This window comes from Pithys albifrons, chromosome 4 (assembly GCF_047495875.1).
Source record: "Pithys albifrons albifrons isolate INPA30051 chromosome 4, PitAlb_v1, whole genome shotgun sequence".
Lineage (NCBI taxonomy): Eukaryota > Metazoa > Chordata > Aves > Passeriformes > Thamnophilidae > Pithys > Pithys albifrons.
In genome coordinates this window covers 25,870,304-25,891,880 of record NC_092461.1, presented here as the reverse complement: position 1 = coordinate 25,891,880, position 21,577 = coordinate 25,870,304, and the positions used below count along the sequence as shown (strand labels likewise).

Genomic DNA, 21,577 nt, shown 5'->3' with positions numbered 1-21,577 from the left:
AAATCATTAAATTCAGAAATTAAAGCTGTGCTCAGTCCATAACAACACACCTTCAATTTAGTTTATTTCACTAGTATGTGCTCTGATGGTTGTCTTTTGAAATACAGAAGCTTTTGTCACCTCATCATCATCTGCAGAACTTTGCATCTCTTTTTCAGTAACACAAATTGTACTTATTTGTGATCATCGTTAGATCAGCTCAGTGAGATGCTACTAAGAGATCTTTGTGAACTGTGCAGGTCTAAAGTATTTAATATATTTGGAAATTCCACTCCTGATAAACTGTCTCATTCTATGACATAGATCATGAGGGTAAATGAAGGAACGAGCAAGTGTCAGCACAAAAGTTTGAACCATGAATGTGTTAAAAAAGGAAAAAGAAAGTTTCCTTATATGGTATTGCGCTAATAGGTCTTGCGCAAATTATATATTTATGTGTTGAAATTCCTTCTTCATCTTGAGAAGTCAAAGCAAACTGTTTAATTTATTTTTTCAGGAACTGCAGTTTGAGAGACTGACTCGAGAACTTGAGGCTGAACGTCAGATTGTAGCCAGCCAGCTGGAGAGATGTAAGCTTGGCTCGGAAACTGGAAGCATGAGCAGCATTAGGTAATGTACCAATTGTTCACATCTTTAGGAAATTTTGTTGTTGTTACAAATTACCACCAAGAACAAGTTTGATAATCTCTTTGTAAAAAAAATAAAATAGTATACACCAGGGAGCATGAGATTTTAGTAGAGTTTGAAAATTTGCATTTTGACCTGCTTTGTAAAAAGAAAATTTCGTGTGATTTTGTATCTTGCTTGTCCATCAACAAAATAGTCGTCATCTTTGGAATTCATTGATTTGTTGCAGACTGAATGGATTATCAGCAGAACTGCTGTGTCTGCCACCAATACAGCTGTCATTTCCACCAAAGCTTTTTAGCTTCATATTGGCAGAGATGTATTGATAAATTTGGTGAACCTGTTTAATCATAACTTCATAATTCAAGGTATTAGAAGGTTTAGAGTAAATTACTTAAAGCAGGTGACCTCACATCAAAATGTAAGGAGAAGATACATTTCACTCTTTTTTTAAGCATTGGTTTTCTTCAATTAAAGAAATTATTCTGTACGTTATTTGGAGAATGGTAAGTTTAAAGAAATTGTAACAAAAAGTAACTGATCTGTTGGTCAGATTAGTGAGACTTTGCATTTTTGAGCTTCTTTGTACTGTGTTTGTGTTTTCTCAGTGATTCTAGTAAATGAAAGGTGATGTTCCTTGAGTTTTAAGGAGCAAGAAAAAATTATGTTGTATAGGCATGTGTTCTTTTTTTTGCCAGTGGAATTATGAAATCTGATATCTCTTAAATATGTAATATTAAGTATAGCATACCAAACTTAGTGCCAAATTTTGTATGATAATAGAAAAAATAGAAAAAGTATCGATCACTACTGGAAGAAATTGTCTCTCAGTTCAAGCAATTCAAACAATGCTTCAATCAAATAAATTATTGTTTTCCATGATAAGTAGGAAATAATTATTCAGTAGAATGCCAAAGATGTAACAAAAATGCTGAATGTAAATTCAATTAAAGTTGCAGAAGTCAGAAAAATCTTTTATTAATTCAGCAGAAGCTGTACATGAAGTTGACTTTAATATAAGCATTCCTAATAAATCAGGTGAGAACCCCTTAAGATAAAGTCTTATTTTATATAATCTTTCTCACCATCTAGACTTGTTAGCATTAGAGAAACTATATTACTTACAATTATTTAAGCACAGAATAGGTAATATTTGGCAATGCAGTACAGTACTATATTTGTGTGTCAAGCTTGTTCTCTGAGGACTTTAATTTTTATGTATGGTATGACTGCATTTCAGGAAAGCTATGTTTGAACTATGTTTAAGTAATACAGAGCTATGTTTTAATAATGCTGCTAGTGTGGCATTATTCCAGGCAGTGATACAGAGGCTGGGAAATTCCTTGCTGGGAAGGAAATATTTTCTGGGTGAACATTTTCCGTATTGATAAAGCTGTATTTTTGAGTTATTGGTGATACCAAGGTCACTCAGCTAATTCTGAGTGAGTTCTGACACTCCAGTTATTCAAGAATTTTAATAATTTGGCTACTAATCTGTCTGTGGAATAACTAGTACCTAGAGTAATGGAGGAGATTTCATGCAAATCTTTGACATATGAGCAGGCAATTTTTAATGTTTTAACTGAAAACATTTTAAGAAATACTTAAAATACTGTTGTTTAGAAGAAAGCATTGCAAGCTTACAGTTAGGTAACTGACCTTTAGACTTGGCAAGTGATATAAAAAGAAAATTAATAATAATCTAATAGTGTTTGTGTTTGGTTGTTGTTTATCCAGTACATATTAAGTGAGCAATTTTCTGTCCTAAAAGTTCTAAATCGTTAGAACTAACACAAACATTAAGTGAAGTCCCCTATCTGTCTGACTCCTGTGCTGACTTTCCAGTGCTCATCCAAATTGGAGAATGTTTCTTTTCCATTTTATTCTTTGACATATCCTTGATCTGTAATATTTTTTTTTTGAGGACTGGGGACTACATTCACTAGGAATTGTACTTAAAAGGACTTGAGTCCATTCTTTTCAGAAACAGGTTCTTGGCTCTGAACAAAGGCAGAATCAGTGGCTTCTGATAAAGCTGAATAAAATGCTTAGGCCATGAAGTAGGACAACTCTTCCCTTCCACAGTGTTTCCCTGTTGGCAAACGGAGCAGTTCATTAGTCACCCTGCTGAGTATTAAAATTTCATCAGGCGTTCCATAAGGAGCCAAGTCATGTTCTATACTGCTCCATTCCTCTGGCTGAGGTGTGTATTCCTTCTGGGCCAGATGTGTCTGTCTGTCAGTCACTTTAGTATGGGGAGCAAGTAAATCCCAGCATATCTTTCGAGATCTTCAGTGCCCGAAAATTTTAAGTACCTATTAAAGAATTACACTCACTTCTTAGTAAATCCTTAAAGCTTTAAAGTAAGTTTCTGTTTCATATTCTTTAGTAGTTTTATGTGAGCACTTAGATTGTTTGCTTGCCTTTTTTTAATTTTTGTGATGGAGCCTTGGTGTTCAAACTCAGGAATGTAGCTCAAGCCTAGCCTACTCTTTTTCTTTGAACATAGAGTTTGCAAACTGGTCAGATATCAGTGGATGGTAAATGGTCCACTGATGCAGTGGAAGGATTCCTGCTTCCAGGAGCCAGGCTAGGAAGGCAGCTCAAAGGGCTCCCTAGGATCAGGTTCCTTGGAAGCTTAGGGCGGCTCCTCCCGCTCTCAGTCTGGTGACCACCCCCGACAGAAGGAGTCCACACAAGCCGAGAGTCCACGAGGAGAAGCAAGTTTATTAGGGTGCACCGGCTAATAAAGGGTAGCATGGGACTTTCTAGAACTTGGGCGGAGAAATGGGAGGAGCAACGCACCTCACTGGGTGTATGCAAACCAAGAGGCGGGATGAGGGGAGGAGCAGGGAAAGAACCAATGGGAGAACAGGGTTCAAACATAACCATATAAGGAAACTGGTGCACTGCACCAAACTGAGACCAATCAGAGACAAGTTGGCGGGAAAATGCCCTAGGGATTTGTGGGAAGAAGAAACCTGGGTAGGGATGACTAAGGGAAAATGACTAGGGTAGACATGTTGGGGTGTATAACATTCAAACTGGGGAAACATCAATATAGGGTGTGAACTTATTAGAATCCTTATAAATCTCTCGCACATCTTCCATATTCAGGGCGCCGGGTTCCTGGACTTCGGCGTCCTCATCTATCCATCTCTTGTAGTATTTTTGCCATTGTATAAACCCCGGGTTTCCTCCAACAGTCAGAGAACAGGCTTTTTTAGCAACTGAATTTCAACTCCTCACTGAAACTGGTAGAAATGAGTTGTCATTCGTTCTTGAAAGTCTCTTGAACGGACTGACATTTGTGTATGAGTGCCTGAAGAAACATGCTGAAGTTTCTTTGTTTTACAGGTGGCAAGTGATTTGTCTCTGTTTGGGTCTCCACAGGACAGGAAAGACCTGCATGTTGAAGCAGGTTCTGTGCAAGGTTGCCAAGAAGGCAGAGGGTGAGAGAGCACACAGAGTATGAAAAGAGTGAGGGGGCAGGGGGTTTAACCATTAAGAAGAGAAGGGTTGGGAAGGGTCTTTTTTATTGATTACAGCCAGGTAAAGGGAGGATGTCGAGAAGACATCCTCTTCTCAGAGGTGCATTGGGGTAGAATGAAAGGTGATGGATGCAAGTTGGAACATGGAAAATTCTGATTATGTGTAAAGAAAATATTTTTCACCATGACTTTGGTTAAACACTGACATAGTTTGCAGTGACAGGTTCTAGAGTTTCCATTGGTGAAAGTAAGAAGAATTTTCCCTTCCCACCTAAGTTTTCCTGTGCTTTTTATTATTATTACCTCATAAATCCTAGGAAAATAGTTGTATGGTTTGTTTCATTGTTTTGGGGGTTTTGTGAGGTTTTTGTTTGTTTGGTTTTTGTTTGTTGGGTTTATGGGGTTTTTTGGGTTTGGGTTTTTTTGCTACAAATTACAGGTTCCCCAGGGAAATGGTCACAGCACTGAGCCTTCCAGAGTGTGAGAAGCGTTTGGACAATGTTCTCAGACACATGGTGTGATTCTTGGGGCTGTCCTATGTAGGGCCAGAAGTTGGCCTTCGATTGTCTTTGTGGGTTTGAACTCAGGGTATTCTATAATTCTATTCAAGTGTTTCAGAAAAAAACCCCTCCATTATCCAAACTAGTGAATGTGTTTGCTTTTGTCCATGGATGTAGGTATTAAAATATGAATGTAGGTATTAAAGTTGAAAAATACATGGGTAGTCTGGATTCTAGAGCAAAATATGAGCCAAAAGAAAAAACTATGTTCCTGTCATGTTATGAGTACAGAACAGGTTTGGGTTTGTATGCAAAGGCTTTGATCAATAGTCTTATGTAGAAGATAATGCAAATTTGAAGTAAGATTTATACACTGCCATTATTAGAAAACTGTTTTGCCTGCATTGTGGTTCTTTATCTACTCAAGATATCAGTTAAGTGCATTAAACTTGTTCACGTCAATTTGATTACAGTGATGTTTCAAGGGCTGCTGGGAGGTTTCTAACTCTGAAACAAAAATTAAAACATCCTTTTAATTAATTATAAATTAGAAAGTTAACTTTTAAAAAGGGAAAGAAAAAGGCCAACAATTAGTTCAGAGCAGAATTAACAAGGATCAGTATTTTATCATTATCTATGAAAATGGCAAGTGTAGTTTTTTTGTACTTACTTTTTTATACATAAGCCAGTAGCATGGCTATTTTTAAAAGGATTTTTAAAAGTGATGTTCTTTAGGAAGATGGGAATTTCACCAGTGGGTGGAGAAGATTTTACTAAACTTATGACAGCAAATGCTGTAGCTCAAAATTCACCTCATTCTGCAGTGTGTGTTTGCTTACTAGTTGAGAAACTCAGCAAGCTTTTAGTTTTCTCATGTACCATTGCTGATCATTGTGGATTCTGCAAAGCTTAACAGGTCATGCTTGGATGAACTTTAGTCAATGGAATTAATAAAAAAGTTCATCTGAAATAAAATGAAAAATGGCAGTAAAAGCATGCATGTTTTTAAAAACATAAGTTACTGAAAACACCCCAACCAATTTACAGGTCTGAATAATTAGCTGTGGTAAGGCAACATTTTATGATGGTTTCCACCCCCACCGCCTTTATCTCGCAGTGATTTTGTGTTGCTCCAAGTGACCAGGTCGGGTGGAACCCTTCAGAAAGACACAAAGATTGCTCCTCTCCAGAGGAGAGTTTTGTCAGTGTTAAGCGTGCTACTACTTGATTTATTTCCAGATCTTGGATAAAGCTTATCATGTGTGATTGGGCTTGTGGCAAAACAGAATATCCTGGTAAAATTATGTTGTATGTTTGAAGGTAGTACAAGTTAAAAAATCCCTACAACTCTTTACTGTGAAACCCAGTTTTGGTTTATAATGCTGTTAAGTCAGCATGAGAAAGAAATTGGCTGGAAGGAAACATTCAATTAGAACCAAAGGGTGGAAAAATGTGCTAGAGTCGTTATGCCAGGATGTTTTCATTGAAGTGTTTGCATTATTTGAGTGATTTGCTGTATCTAGAAGGCATACATTCCAAAAAATACCTTTAAAAAACACCACCACCAGAAAAAAAAGAGATTTTCTTAAAAAGAGTTGAGAACATGATATTTTTCTTACATTCAGAATCGTTAAAGGGTTCATGTAGATGATCTCTGAAGAAAAGAAACTAAAGCAGCTTTTGTCAGACTATAAGAATGAAAAATTTGGTTTGAATGCTTCAACACTTTAATAAATTTAGTTTGCTTTGGGGTTTTTGGCAGGAGGGGCTGTTTGGGTTTTGTGGGTTTTTTTGTTTTTTCCATGTCAGTTTTCAGCCTATAGCTTAGCTGAGTTATTTAGGGATTCTCTCCATACCATTCATCTTCTACAACAATGAATTTAGCTACCGCAAAAATTGCTGGTGCCTTTCTCAGTGCTGAGTTGCTGGGGTTGGAAGCTGATAGATGACAGTCACTGTCCTGATGTGTGTCTGTGTAGGTAAAAGCTGGAACTCGGCACTTCTGATAATCAGGCTAATGATTTACATGGCCACACACAGCATTTAGGCACTTCTCACAAGGGAAAGTGAAGGGGCAGGTACTGATCTCTTCACTCTTGTGACAGTGACAGAACTCAAGGAAACAGCATGCACCTGAGTCAGGGGAGGTTTAGGTTGGATATCAGGGCACTGGAAAAGGCTCTTCAGGACAGTGGTCACAGCACCAAGACTGAGTTGAAGGGGCATTTGGACAATACTCTCAGGCACATGGTGTGATTCTTGAGGTATCCTGTGCAGGGCCAAGAGCTGGACTCGATGATTCTGATGAGTCTCTTTCAAATCAGCATATTCTATGATTGACCAAGAAGGCCAATGGGATCCTGACCTGTATCAAAAATAGCGTGGCCAGCAGGACCAGGGCAGTGACCCTCCCCCTGTACTCTGTGTGGGTGAGACCATACCTTGAGTACTGTGTTCAGTTCTGGGCCCCTCAGTTCAGGAAAGATATTGAGGTGCTGGAGTGAGTCCAGAGAAGAGCAACAAGGCTGGTGAAGGGACTGGAGCACAGGTCCTATGCGGAGAGGCTGAGGGAGCTGGGGTTGTTTAGCCTGGGGAAGAGGAGGCTCAGAGGTGACCTCATCACTGTCTAGAACTACCTGAAGGGAAGTTCTAGCCAGGTGGGGGTTGGTCTCTTCTCCCAGGCACTCAGCAATAAGACAAGGGGGCACAGGCTCAAGCTCTGCCAGGGGAAATTTAAGTTGGAGATCAGAAAAAATTCTTTCCAGAGAGAGTAATCAGGCATTGGAATGGGCTGCCCAGAGAGGTGGTGGATTCACCATCCCTGGAGGTTTTTAAACTGATTGGACGTGGCACTGAGTGCCATGATCTAGTAAATGGACTGGAGTTGGACCAAGGGTTGGACTTGATGATCTCGGAGGTCTTTTTCAACCCAATCGATTCTATGATTCTATGATTTCTATATCTTGGAAATCAGAATTTTGTGGGATACTATAAGTTGTCCAAAAGTACAATGGGCAGATTCTGCTTGTTGTGATAACCAAGCCTGACTTCCTCTTCCAGTTTGACATCAATAGAGTTGACGTTCTTGGTGTTGTGTGTACCACCACATGTAAGAGTGTTTGGGTCAGAGAAAATGTTTTAGAACTCAGGGTAAAACTGAGCTTAGTATTTTCAGTACTTGAGCATCACTTTATATTTGGTATGCCTTGATCTTTTGGTTATGGGAGGTAACCTGAGAGGTGATGAACTCTATATCCTATTAAATGCTGTCAATAAATTAGTTTGACACCACTACCAAAAGGGGAAGAATTGAAGAAAATGTTCATTATAGGAAATAAATATTGATTGGAACAGTTGGTACAATTCATAATGTAACTACTTAATTATGTTCTGCAGAATGACAGTTTATTGGATTAAAATGTCAGGCTAGTGATCTGGTCATTCAGTACAACCTGATCTAAGATTTAGTTTGAGCCTATCTGTACTTACTCTGTTGTATATCCAGTATTAAGGGAAATGGTTTAAAAAATACTGAGATAAGAAGTTGGTACAAAAGCATGAAAATGAAATTAAATGGCAGGTCATACAATTTTTTGGTGTTTTTTTGTGTTTCCTTTACTGGACTATTTGTGGCGTATTTGTGCTGGTTCTCCACAATGAAGCACATCAGATTAGTCCTGTTGATCCTCCACAGACTATAACTGATTTCATGGTTTTGGAGCAGATAAGCTTCTGCTGCTGAAAGGCAGGTCTCCAGCATATGTCCAAGCAATGAGGTTTGGTATAATTTTGCTTTTTACAGTACATCCACATCTTTTACAGTGGTAGTATAGGTCATATCATTCTCAGATAGGTATGTTTCTGAAGGCACAAACTCCAAGACTTTTAAAACACCCCTTCCACAGATGTTCTTCCTCTTCAGTTTGCCAAATACCCTCCTGAGATGTCACCTCCGTGTAGCACATTAACACAGTAATTTTCAGCTGTGCCAAACTCATAACACTGGCATGTTAATGAGATTAAAGCATTACTTTTTATTTTGATCTCATCAAAGTAGCTGCAGAGAAGATATGACAGTAGGAATATGGATATTTTTTCTCCCTAGTGCCCTAAGGAAGGGTCTTATAGTCTGAAAGCCTTATATGGGGCTGCCATTGGTCACTTAGAATTCTCTCTTAGCTAGTTCATCTTTCATTATGTCCTCTGTTTTACTAATGCAGGAAATACAGGAATAATAAAGGCAAGAGAAAAAAAGTAAAACACCAAAAAAGCAAAACGACAACAGAAAATGCAGATACTTTACGTGCCAACATTTACTGATATGTGAGCCACTGAAGACAGTACTTAAAAGTGTTTTCTCTACCTTAGTGCATGGTTGATATATTGCAAAGATACTTGAAAACCTTCCAAATCTTGTGTTCACAAATTAAGTATGTGTTTTGCAAATCTGACACTTGTTGTTATTGTGTAAAACTCAGTTATGTCTTACAAAGTGGGATTCTATGTTCAGACTACTGTTCACAAGCTGTTTGTTGAAAAATCAAGGCAATTCACTTTACCATTAAGGATGGATAAGCACTGTAATAGATTGCCTAAGGAGACAATAATAAAAACTAGCATTTAAAACTTAAGGACATGTAGAATATCTATCAAGAATGGGGGACAAGTGACAAGTTTATTTCTCTGCAGCCCTTCTAGCTCTCCTTTTTATGATACCTTGCTGGCCTCTGCTTTAGTGATTTAGCAACATTCTTTTTCTCCCCATCCTTACTTTTTAGATGTTGAAATATTTTTGGATAGGTTTTCAGGAAGAAAAAATTGAGGATATACTGAAGGAAAGCACCTTATTATTAGAAAGTTCTTGAATTTAGGGTGTTTGCAAGCAAGTTTGATAAAACTTCTCCAGGAAAGTTCATTTTCAGTGCTTGGGGCTTGTGGGTCAAAGGTACTAAATAATGTTTTGTGTTATCTTAGAAGTATCTAGTTTATGACTCATTAAAAAACCCTGTAACATGGTGCCAGTATTTAATGATCGCAGGCAAATGTCATCAAACACTGAAACACAAGTCAGGTATCCAAGGTTCTTCAAGGAGTCAGATCTGAGAAATCATGAACAGAGACCAAAGGGGTGTGTGTCTGTCCTTCAAGTTGCCTGCTGGTTTGTGTTAAAGCAAGATTTCAGTTGTTCCTTATTTTGAGAAGCTCCACTTTCCAGGTTGAGTATTTCCTTTTCACATAGGGAGGTTTTGAAGGGAATTTCAACTAATCATCATCTTTCTTTTTGTTACAAATTTGCACCAAAAGACATTGCTGTTAACAGAGCAATTAAACCTGCCTTAGCATAGACATAAATTGGTATTTTCTCATAATGCTTTTTGGCTTCTACCTAATTTGGTGTATGATGGGGCTGAATACTGGAGCTGGGAGGGAAATCCCTTCAAGAGCATTCTCCATCCTTCCCTCCATGTGGTCAGGGTGAAGAAGGATCCTTCGAGTCCAGTGACAAGAGGTCAAGAAACAAATCTCCAGGTGCATTTAACATCCCAGTTAACGCATGTGTGGGGAGGAAGTCGGAGAGGATTTTGTTGAAAATGTGGATGTGTCATCTGGTAGATCTCAGATTCAGTCTCTAAAGTGAAGATTAGTCAAAGTAGGAGACTCTGAGATGTGAAGAGTGGGATTAAGCAGGATGAGGAAAATGAAACAAGCAGAGTCTAGACAAGAGCAGGATAGGCAGATAAGGCAGAGCAGTGAGGGAACTATGTTCTTTCCTTACAACTGAGAAGCAAAGGCGAAAGTTGAAGATACCCATTTATCCTGGCTACTCCATCTGAGAAATCCAGAGTAATTGCTGGAGAGATCTTACTGGCTTCATTTGCTGCTATGAGCAGTCACCACATCTGTGTGCCGGTTTCTGCTCTGGTTATTAGGCCCCTGCATATCTGAAAGGCTGTACAGAGAAACTGGAAGCAGAGAATGCCTGACAGGGATGCAAATGAATCCTTACAACAGCAGCATTAGGCAGCAGATGTAGGTACAATTCCATTGGATTGCCTTCAGCTATTATAAGCAGATAGTTCTTTTTCTGATGCACATTTTGCAAGTTATGAAACTCAATTGGTCCTGTAAACAACTGTCCCTCCACACAAACATGATTTATCCCCCGGGCAGTTTAGAAATGAAATGGGCATGACATAGAAGTTGTGTAACAATGCCTTTCTGCAAGGAGTAAGTCAAAATGCAGCCAGCTGAAGCCTTCCCAAAACTGCAGACATTTTTCTTTTTTTTTTTTTTATGGGTGAAGACAAAGCCAATCTTGTTGCTCTTCTTGAGGAAACCAATTTTATGTCGAGTTTCAAAGAAATATTTCAAAGAACTACTGCAGTCAGACATAATACTTTCTCTCCCTTCATCACCCCTACCCTCTGCTTCTCACCATCTGACCTTGTCTAGGTGACCTTGACTTCTCTCTTGAGTGTCCTCTCTTTTGATACCTTTCTTCTTCACTACCTAAATTTATATTCCACCTAACTCACTAAATGCTGTGCAGTTTGCCAAAATAAAGCTGTTACCTCCTGCCCTCAGCACTTCCTTGCTTTGAAAAGTCCTGCTCACCTTTCACCAAGTGCAGATACAGGGACAGTTGCTGGGGCTCCCTGCCATAGCCACATCCGGGCTAGTTTATCTGTCCCTATCAAATGACTGATTTGTTTTTCTATTAAGCTGGCTTTGGTTGGTAATAAAAGCATAGTTGTTTTCCAAAGCAATCTTAAGAAACTGGTTTTAAATAAAAATGCATTGGTGGAAGTTACGGTCTTAGCAGTAGTCATAGCTTTCAAAAATATACTCCACTCAACAGTAGTAATTTCTGCAGTCCCAGTAAAGTGGATTCTGTGTCTTGATAAAATAAGATCAATTTTGTTTTATTTAGCTTCAGTGTTTAGTACAGGAATTTAAAACTTATCAATTCACTTTGAAAAAAAATTGGGTTTTTTTCCTGTTCTTTTTTTTCCTTACTTTAGAAATTGATTGTTCTGTTGCTCTTAATTAGGTCATCTCGCTTTGGTCATATATGATAATTTGCACAAAAATTGGTCTTGATTACCCTTTGTATTGTCTACATACTTCTTCTGAGGACTGATGTGAACATCTTGATAGTGCTGCTACAACTGTGGTCATTCTGTAGTGGACACTGAACTGTGCCTTCAATGACACTCGAGTTTTTCAAATATCAGGACCACGCAGGAAATATTACTGGTATATTTACTTGAATTGCAGGGATGGCGTTAATGAGCACAGTTCTGTTTCCACAGGCATTTCAGAAATGGATAGCAGCATACTTGGAATGCCTAATGTTAGATGCTGTCTAGGCACGTTGCCATGTCAGCAGTTAAGGAACATTTTATAGATTTTAATATGTTAAACTTGAAGGGTCTTTTAAATCCCTCATGCTCTCAGCTCATAGCACGTGTACTCTCAACTCTTGCTAATTGTGAATAAATACTCTGCCTCCTCCTTCTAGCTTTCCTTTACCCCTTCTATTTTTGCCTTGTTCTCTACACTGCTTGTTTGTACTAACAAAAAGATGAAAAAAAAACCCAAAACCAACCCAAAGTATTTTACACACCAGCTCTCTACTTCTTCACTCTCTATAGAGCAATATACCCTAATTCCCCAGGTACAGAGAAGGAAAACATAGTACAAGTGTTGCATTTATATTTGCTCTTTTACTTTGAAACAACTAGATCAAGATTAAATAGTTGTGTGGTACAATGCCTTTGCTTTTCACTTTTATGTTACTCGTGAAGAAATTTGTTTATTCTAAAAACCAATTTGTAAGTAGTATTTAAATCTAGACCCATTTCAACCACTTCAGCCTAATACAATAGCAGCATTTCAACAGCTTTGATGTGGCAGCATTAGTCTATATGGAGCCACTTTTAGTCAGAACAGTAGACTAGTAGATATAGAATGTTACAAGAATTTTCTTTATTGCACACATAGGACCCATCCAGTAATAATCAGGGCTGTAGTTCAGCTATGCAATTTTCCCCTTTCTAGTTGACTCACAGAAAGCTCTGGTAGATCTTTGGAAGTTCATGGCCAAATAATTTGTCAATGAAATGTATTAAATATAAATTGATAAATGTAGCTGTTAGGAGGTAATAACTATTGCGAGTTACTGCTGAGAACTGAAAACCCTACTAATAATTCAAAGTAATCATCATCTCCAGTTTCCTTCTTAGTCTGCTAAATGTATTGCATCACAAAATCCTGCATTCTGCTTCCAAGGGATATGTAAGTATCAGGCCATAAGCATGGCCGTGGTCCATGTAAATTCTGTTGGAGAAACTGTCCAAAAGAGATGGAGCTTATCAATGTCTAACGGTGTTTTTAAATGTGCTCTTGAAAAAGGACATGTAATTTGTGCAGTAAATTACAGGAGTCAGTCTGAAACAGTTTCTGTAGTAGCAGTTATGTTTCCCAACTTTTTATCTAAGATGTAAAAATTACTTCAAGTTAGGTATTGAAAGAGCAGTACATTTATTAATGGGTCTTCATCTCTCAGCCATCTCTTCCCCCCCTTCCTTTCCTCTCAACTTCTCCCAGTGTTTTCAGTTAGTGCTGTAATTAAGACTGCAATGTATTTACATCTGAAGATAAAGACTTTTCAAGACCTTCACCTTTCTTGAGTCTTTATTTTTGGCTCTTATCAGAAGTTTTGGAAATAGGAGAATGTTGTGTGTTACCATCTTTACCAGTGTAAGACTCTGTACTACAACCGATTTTTGTTCTGTTTCTGAACTGGTTTTTAAATCCATGTAAACCTTGCTACCACAATCTTTACTAGTAAATTAATAATTCTTAGTCTTAGCATCATGTAATGAAAAAAAAAAATAATTAAAAAATAATTTCCATGCCTTTATTTCTTATGAAGGTTTCCAGTTAAATAATTTGGCTTTTTTTCTTTTCTGGTTTGTATAGCAGAGAAAGGAACAAACTAAAACTAAAATGAAGTCTGTTAATGCCTCTAAATGGATTTATTTTAGTGGCCTGGGAATACACAACTGTTTCAAGATTAATCTCTGGTTTTGTAACAAGGCACTGGTACTACATTATTCCTTTGCAATGAATTTAGATGACAGTTTATATTCAGCTTAGAAAAAAAGCCCCAAAACCAGAAAGGAATATTGATGTAGTTACAGTAAATGCCTTGTTCATGTTATCAGAAGAATCTGTGACAGGAACCTCCTAACATCTATGCTTAAATAAGCATGATTTCTATCCCTTGATAAGTGAAAGTTAAAGAAAACCCTGTTACTATGCATAATATAACTCTTGCCAGGTTTTGATTTTTTTTAAGGCATTTACTGAAAATGTGGGTTATGAATTACTTTTATTTAGTTCAAAATAATGCAGGATACACATAGTGAAGATATACAATTGTGCCTAGTCATTTAGGAAGGTATTGTGACTAATGTACAGTTTTTTGCAGTAATGCTGACTTTAGTGACAAACACTACTGCATTTACTGAGTGTTTGAGAGTAGCACATCATTAGTTAAAAGTGTGGCCAGCCTGGGGTACAATTTTATTGGATTTTAATTTTTTTTACTCTATCCTGTTATAATTTAAAGCTATATTAAGTGATACTAAGCACTAATACTATTAAATAGTCTTAATCTAATCCAATTATTAAGATAGGATTTTAAAGGTTTATTTTGCTTTTTGGTTCAAATTATACTCAGGAATAAGTTGTTTCGATGTTACTTGTTACTGCTCAGAGTTCAATGGCTTGAATTTAGCTTGTGAAATATAGAATTAGATATTTAATGAAACTACAAGAATATTTTAATACAATTTTTGTACTTTTTGAAATCTAATGTTTTCAGGTGCTTCTGTGTTTTCTTAACATTTCAGTTCTGATTTAGCTTCTTGTCATGTATATAGACTTTTCTCCTCTCCCACCTCTTCTCTTTTATTGGCACTAGAAAGGTGTAGGTCTGATGAACAGTGATCGGTTCCGTATGATTCAATGGTTTTGCCACTCTGGAATGTCTGATGAGGTAAATAATTATTTTTTCTGGAATAATATCATATTCATGAGTTTCAAAATCCAGGGTTCCTGAAGTCTTAATAACTGCAATTCCTTACCAATTAACCCACTCTGAAAAAAAATAAGGTGTGTCAAAAACAACAGAGGGTTTTTTTTCTGTGTTGGTCATATGTGATTCTCAGCTGATACAGGAGGAGAGATGGGGCTTTTCAATCTACTTTGTTCAGCAAAAGCAGAATCCCTCTACATCTTTTTCTTTTGGAGGTATCTCATTCTTCGCTTCTGCAGGAATAATCAGTCCCTCAGAGTCCTTAAGTTTTTTCACCACTTCATCACAATAATAGTCTCCTGTATGTTCTGCTAATGTAATCCATTCAGTAAAGGTTCCCAGGTCAGAATCTGTGGCTACAAGACAACAATTAGTGTAGTTTGGAAAATAATGGTAATGTTTTCATAGATACTCGGAGTCTGAGTGAATAAAGTACTTCTGTGAAGGTCTGTCAGAAATGCTACATGTCTTGATGGTAGCTATAAATAAAATATTTCATGCAAACACATGTGCTTACTGCAGCTAACATTTTATTGCTTGTCAATCACATGTGCTTGCCTTCCTGCCTTGGGTTCCTTTGAATTGCTCAGTCCAAAAGTATTGCAGCAATCTCACTGAAGTTTGCAAGTAATCTATTAAAAAATTAATCCATTAAAAGCGTTTTGACTGATGTTTAATTTTACTGCAGCCAGATCTCCAAGAGGAATACCATGCAGTGTGACTTGTAAGCAGGATGGTGGAAGCCTTTTAATGGAAGATACAAATCTTTCAGCTGGTCTTCAGTTCAGGGACTTCTCATTAATTTCAATGGTCTTGCTTGGGTAAAGAGTTTAGAAAATGACCTCTGATTTTGCCTATTTAGATGTTGCATCATTCTTATGGTAAAGAACTATGGGAGTAAAAGTAGAGATACTAAATGCATGGTGAAAAGTACATTATGTAGGTCAGCTTCTATATTGATTTTCACAAGCTTGACAATATTTACTTTCACTTACTATGCCATGGTTATAGATTAATATAAAAAAAACCAACAAACCCACCTTACAGCATTGGGTTGACATTGGTCCTTCTTGTAAGATGGAATTGTGAGAGAACATGGCAGCTTTGAAATGTCCAGTACAATCAAATATAAATTTAAACTGTCTCTATTAAATTGCAAGTTCTCTTTTGTGGAACTTCAGACCCTTGAAAATCTGTAGGAATAAGATTTTAAAGAGCATCAAGGCAAAAGTTAAGGGTCATTTTCTAATGGTCCATTTTTATGGTCCAAGCAGAAATCTTATTTGCTTTTTGTAACACAGTTTGCACAGAGATAAATGTTGAAGAGTTCTCTGTTGAATTGTCATGATTCTTTATAAAACTATGGGACCCACATGCTGTACCTCATGGAGATAAGTTGATTTGCTTCTTTTAGTCCTTTTATTCCCACATGCAGTGGATTGGGGGGCGGGGGGCAGGGAAGAAAAAAAGCAGCAAGCTTTATTTGCATGGAGGAAGGACAGAGGCTGAATGAAGCATTCAGTTCTGCCAAGGCAGCCATTCTCTTCTGCGGCATCAGTGCTCTGCCAAGATTGTCACACTGTGATACCTCCTTTATTTTGAAGTTGGAGACTTTCTAAAACTAGGATCTTTTTAGGTCTGTGGGTTTGCAATGTGATAGCATGAAGCCTGATGGGAAAGATTCACCATGAACTACTGCTTAGAAAAGCTTGACCAGTTCTCTTTGAGCAGAAAGCTTGCAATGACAGAAATGGTGAGAGAAGGAAGGAGCAGTGAATGTGGAATAAAGTTTCTTTACTTATTTCACAGGACACTGTGCACAGTCAGTGTGACTTTTCTTATCTTTTCCACTGCCATCTTGATGGCCTTTTGGTAGCATCATGGGGCAAAGCTATTAACATTAAGAAAAAAAGATTCAAATACATGAGGACAAACAGTCTCTTACAGGAAATGTAGTATCTAAAATGGCATTTCTTACCTTTTATATTCTGTTCAAAATGCATTCAAATGCCAGGTTTGACTGCACTGGGTCTTTTAAATAGTGCTGATTATTTTCCCTATGTATTTTTTTAAAGAAGTTTAAACAAGCTCACCGCATTATTAGAGGTTGTGTCAACCATAGGCATTTCAAAATATTACTATTAGAAAAGAAATTTCTTACTGCTCAAGTTAAATTTGTTTCAATGTTGCAGCATACGAGTGTTTTAATATTTCAGCCGAATTTGTAAACTATGAAATAATTACTACAGAAAATACATTTTATATAAGTAGTATATTTTTTCTTTTTTTTCCTGGAATCAAATTTGTTTTCAATTAATAAAAATAATACTAGGTGATTCTTTAAAAGTTCATTGTAAATCCTTCAGTGGTTTTCAGATTTTCTCTGAGATTTTCAACATGTTGTAACTAGAAAAACCTAAATGCTCAAGTGTTCCATATAATTTATAACTATTAAAGATAGTGCTCATTGCATTCAAAAGTCTGACACTTTGATACTTGTTCCACTTGTATTAAAAAATGCAGTCTAATTTTATTTTTTTATCTAAGGGATTATAATAAAATATTATACATATGGAACTCCTTGATTTTAATTACTAGTATTTTGAGTATAGACTTTGAGCATACTCTGTTCTTGAAATACTCAGTCATGTGACAGTTTAGATAGAAAATTAAGTTTATACCTGGCAGAGTCTGAACACACTGAGACTCATTGAATGCTGCACACTGATATAATTTGGGGAGTAGAGACAACTGAAAGGTTTCTGTAGTGACTGGCTGGATGTGCCTTGCAGGGTCATTGTGTTTCATTGCCTTGGGCCACCAGTTGTCAAGACATCGAGTTCTGAGTGTCTGGCTGGAGCTCCATCATGCTCTGTTCGGCCAAGTTCCTTTCAAGTGAAAGACAAAGTGTGTGGGGTCATAGTGCACACTCATATCTCACTGTAACCAGTAGTCTGACTGGAGTCACCCTCAAGTGTCAGGAAACACTCCTGAGTCAACAGGCTCTGATACACCCTTTGTTTCTGTGGGTTTGTGGGCCTCTGCAACTGCTCTTGAGTTAAACTGGTGTTTATCATCACAAAAGCAATAAAATCTCTCCTGGCATCAAGCTCTGCTAAGAACACCAACTGTTCCTTTTGGTTCTTATTCTACATATGAGTTTTTCATTGTTTTAATCTGTTTTGCACTTGAAACTTTTAATTTATGCTTGCTCTTGTGTCATGATAACACACCAGTGAGAGTTGCAGTACTATAGCAGGGTACAAGTCATTACTCCCTTGTGCACAGGATAGCTGTGTAATAAAATGTAAGTGGTGTTAAGGAAAGATCTCATTTCAATGGAAGCTATTGACTGTAAATACAAGGCTTTGACAGACATTTCTAGAGAGTACCTTTTAAAGGAGAAGAGCTATGTCAAATGAAAAGGCCAGGAATTATTTAATGGGGACTATTTAAGTGTTCTCTGAAATAATTAGACCTGGAAGGCCTTTCTGAATGTATTTCAGTGCTTTACCTGCAGAAAATGTATACTACTTCACTGATAGATAGTGTTGTCAGTTTTACCAAGTGTTGCAGGTAAGTGGCAATATATTTGTTCTCTCTGAACTTTGTACAAGATGACTGCACTTGCAGACTGGCTGTGAGAGTGACAGTGACACAGAACTTGCTTTTCAGTTTGCTTATATTACTCTATAAATATATAGACAGGTCATGCTTGAAATGAATGTGTCAACATTACCTTACTATACACCGGTATCTTTAATGTCATTTCCATTTCATTACCCTCTCCAGAGCAGTTTAATTTACCTAGGACAGTGTTCTTTGTCTGCCATCAACATAGTATTGGTAAGGCATTCAGGGGCCAATAGTAAATACAAGAACAGTGTGGGTATTCTTTCCCTTACCTGCAAGATAAATTTGCAGAATGGTGCACTAGCAATACTCAGCTTTCTAGAAAACTTTCCCTGTCTATGCCATGGGCTAGCTTTCAGCCAGAAATATGTGGCACTAAGACCAAATGGCAGTGTCCTAAGAGTACAGAGCCATTTTGTAGATGTACCTGTTGTCTGTCCTGGATGAGCATTGAATATCCATTGTATGTAGCTTTGTCTTCAGTCCTGCATATTGCTGTGTCACCTGGGTGGAGCTTGGATATACATTATAGGTAAGTTGTCCCTTGAATGGATCTCTGGGACATGCACTACAGCTTGTATTCAGTCCTGTCCCCAGCCTCATCTCCTGATCCTCTTGACTCAGGCCCCTAGACAGATCTCGACCTGATCAGTTACTTCACTGTTTTGGGAACTATTGGTAAACTCTGTTACCACCACCCTGTTCTGCTTAATTCCTTAGCAGAAGTGAAGAGATTTGCCAAGTGCACTGTGGGGTGTGGAGCAGACCAAAGATGCAACTCTGAATGTTTCTTCACAAGGGTCTTCTATAGGCTTCAGCAATACTGGGAAGTTCACTATCCTTGAGGACTCTTCCATGTGATGATCTTGGGTCTGAGGGTGTGGGTATCCAAATGAGTGGAAAGCTCAGTGCTTTGTTCCCATGTATAAATTAGCACTGGCTCTCTGTAATAGAGGCACGTCTGGTTTGCTACCCCCAAAGTCTAGTGGTTGTTTTGAGTCTTCAAAGATCAAGGTTTTCATCTTAATGAGGACAATGCAGCACCTGGTCAGCTCACACATTACAGGGTAATATTAAAGAATCTCTGAGCCCCTAAGCCTTTCACGGGCCTTTTGGATATCATATGAATATTTAGCAAGTATTTGGTGTAGCTCTGGAACAATGTTTTCAGCTAAGTTTCCTGCCAAAGGAATCCAGTTTGCATGCACTGTATCTTTTCTGCAAACTGAACCAACATTCCGTAGGGCCCTTATTTCATCGATTGATTTCAAATTCATTCTACTGCTTTAGACTGAAAAAGTACCACAGATACAGACTGAGAACGAGTTCATCTTACGATGAGCAACTGCCAGTGAAAGAAGCAAATGTCCTCTCATGCTCACATCTCTTTTTGTGTGTTTCTTCTGCTTCGTCTCCTGAGTTCAACTTGTCACACTAAATGTTCCCTGCTCGGAGGGAAAACTAACTCATGAAAACCTCTGAGTTTTCCCTCAGATCGGCAAACTGAGGGGAGTCACTACAGAGTTGCACAATTACTAAATTTTACAAAAGGAAAGAGTCAGAAAAGCAGGGAGAAAGCAGGTCTACCCCCTCTGGCCTCCACCTGCTGTTAGATTGAATTAAGTTTAATATGAAACTACACCCTGAAGGAGATGCATGTTGGTTTATTCAAAGAAGATTATCGCTGTTGCTGCTGGTTGAGAATTCACACAGCTGAAGAGTCAGTGTTGAAAAATGTGCTGGAATTCCCCAAGTCACTCAGACTTTTTTGCAGTAGGCAATAAACATTTTGAGATGTCTTGTGGAGGTCTTTCCTGACAGAAAAACACTCGATGTGTATTTGACTTTCTTCCTTTATTTGTTGACCTCAGAAAAATGGAAGAATTTTAGCAAACTCTAATATATCACTATGATATTCACAGGCAAATGCAGTAGCAGATGCACCAAGTTCATGGTTCTTTTATTTGTCTTTCCAAAATATTTGCGTCAGTTTTATTATGAGGTCAGTACTCTTACCAATTTTAAAATGGATTTGTCTATTTGTACTTGAAAAATGGTAAAGACAAAAATTCTGTATTGTACTTTTCTACCTGTAATTTACAAAACTCACATTATCTGCTTTTTTCCCAATTAATTTGTATTCTAAGGAAAAAAAAAGACCAACCCTCCTTCAAATAACATACTGAAACACCACTCAGTCTGGGATTTAATCTTGAGCCTCCTGCTGGAACTGAACTACTCTCCTCTCACTTTAAACCAAACATACCAAACAGCAGGAGAGTATTCTATTCCCTAAATATATACTTTGTTAGAAATAAGGTTATGTAATTAGAGCATGTTAGTTCTGGAAATTGGGAAGTCGCAGTGCTGGAGTATAGGCAGATTAAGGTTGAAGTTCTAAAATCAAGTCTGACTTCTGTATTCATATACTGTAAGTTGTTTCTTGCTGCTTGTACACTACCAGCATTCAGAGATTTTTCTGGATTGAACAGATACCATACAATTCCTCTAGGCTCTTAAGGGTTTGGTTTTTTCCCCCCAGAGGTTTCTCTGCAGTGTGGCTGGTATCAGTTTTCTGCTCTGAGCAGAGCCTCTCCCCTCTGTGCATTTCTCCCTCTCAGCCTCATCCTGGAAGCCCTTCCTCTTCCCTCTATAATTGTTCTAAATCTGAGTGCAGCAGCCAGGAAAGATAGCTAACCACAGACACTTTTAGCAAAAATAGCAGATAATGTTTATACATCATATTCAACAGCAAAATGTGCCCAACACACCGCTGAAGCATTCAGGAAAGAGCAGATACCAAAGAAGATCCTTTGCCCTTAGTTATATCCTGCTGTTGTTGCGAGCTTGTAGCTAGGGCAGTCCAGTCTGGGTTTAGTACTAGGTGTGTGCCAAATATCTATAACTAAAAGGTTGAACAATTTAAGGTATTTGATGTTTATTATATCCATTATATTAAACATCCTTTAGGAAAGTGAAGTGTGATAAACAAGTCTGGCTTCTGAAACCTTAGCTCATCTGGCATTTCCATGGTTACCATTCATGAAACAGAAATGATTTTTCTGCAGGGAGAAATATCCATGGGAATATATCCAGCAAGGTTGTGACAGGATATATTGAAGTATATAAGTTTGTGTGATGGAGCTTTACACTGGAATTACCAAGGCGTTACTTTTGGAGAGTGCTTAAGGAATGTGCTAGAACAAACTTTAGAGTCATAG

At 37.8% G+C, this 21,577-nt stretch overlaps 1 protein-coding gene across 6 annotated transcripts in view; it reads left to right on the top strand.

The window, feature by feature from the left end:
• CTNND2 (catenin delta 2) overlaps nt 1-21,577 on the top strand; it is a 636,240-nt gene that overhangs the window by 248,933 nt on the left and 365,730 nt on the right. For all 6 annotated transcript variants that reach the window (XM_071553703.1, XM_071553697.1, XM_071553698.1 and 3 more), the window contains one exon: nt 497-609. In XM_071553703.1, the coding sequence (XP_071409804.1) occupies nt 497-609 (113 nt within the window). The remainder of the gene's footprint in view (nt 1-496; nt 610-21,577) is intronic.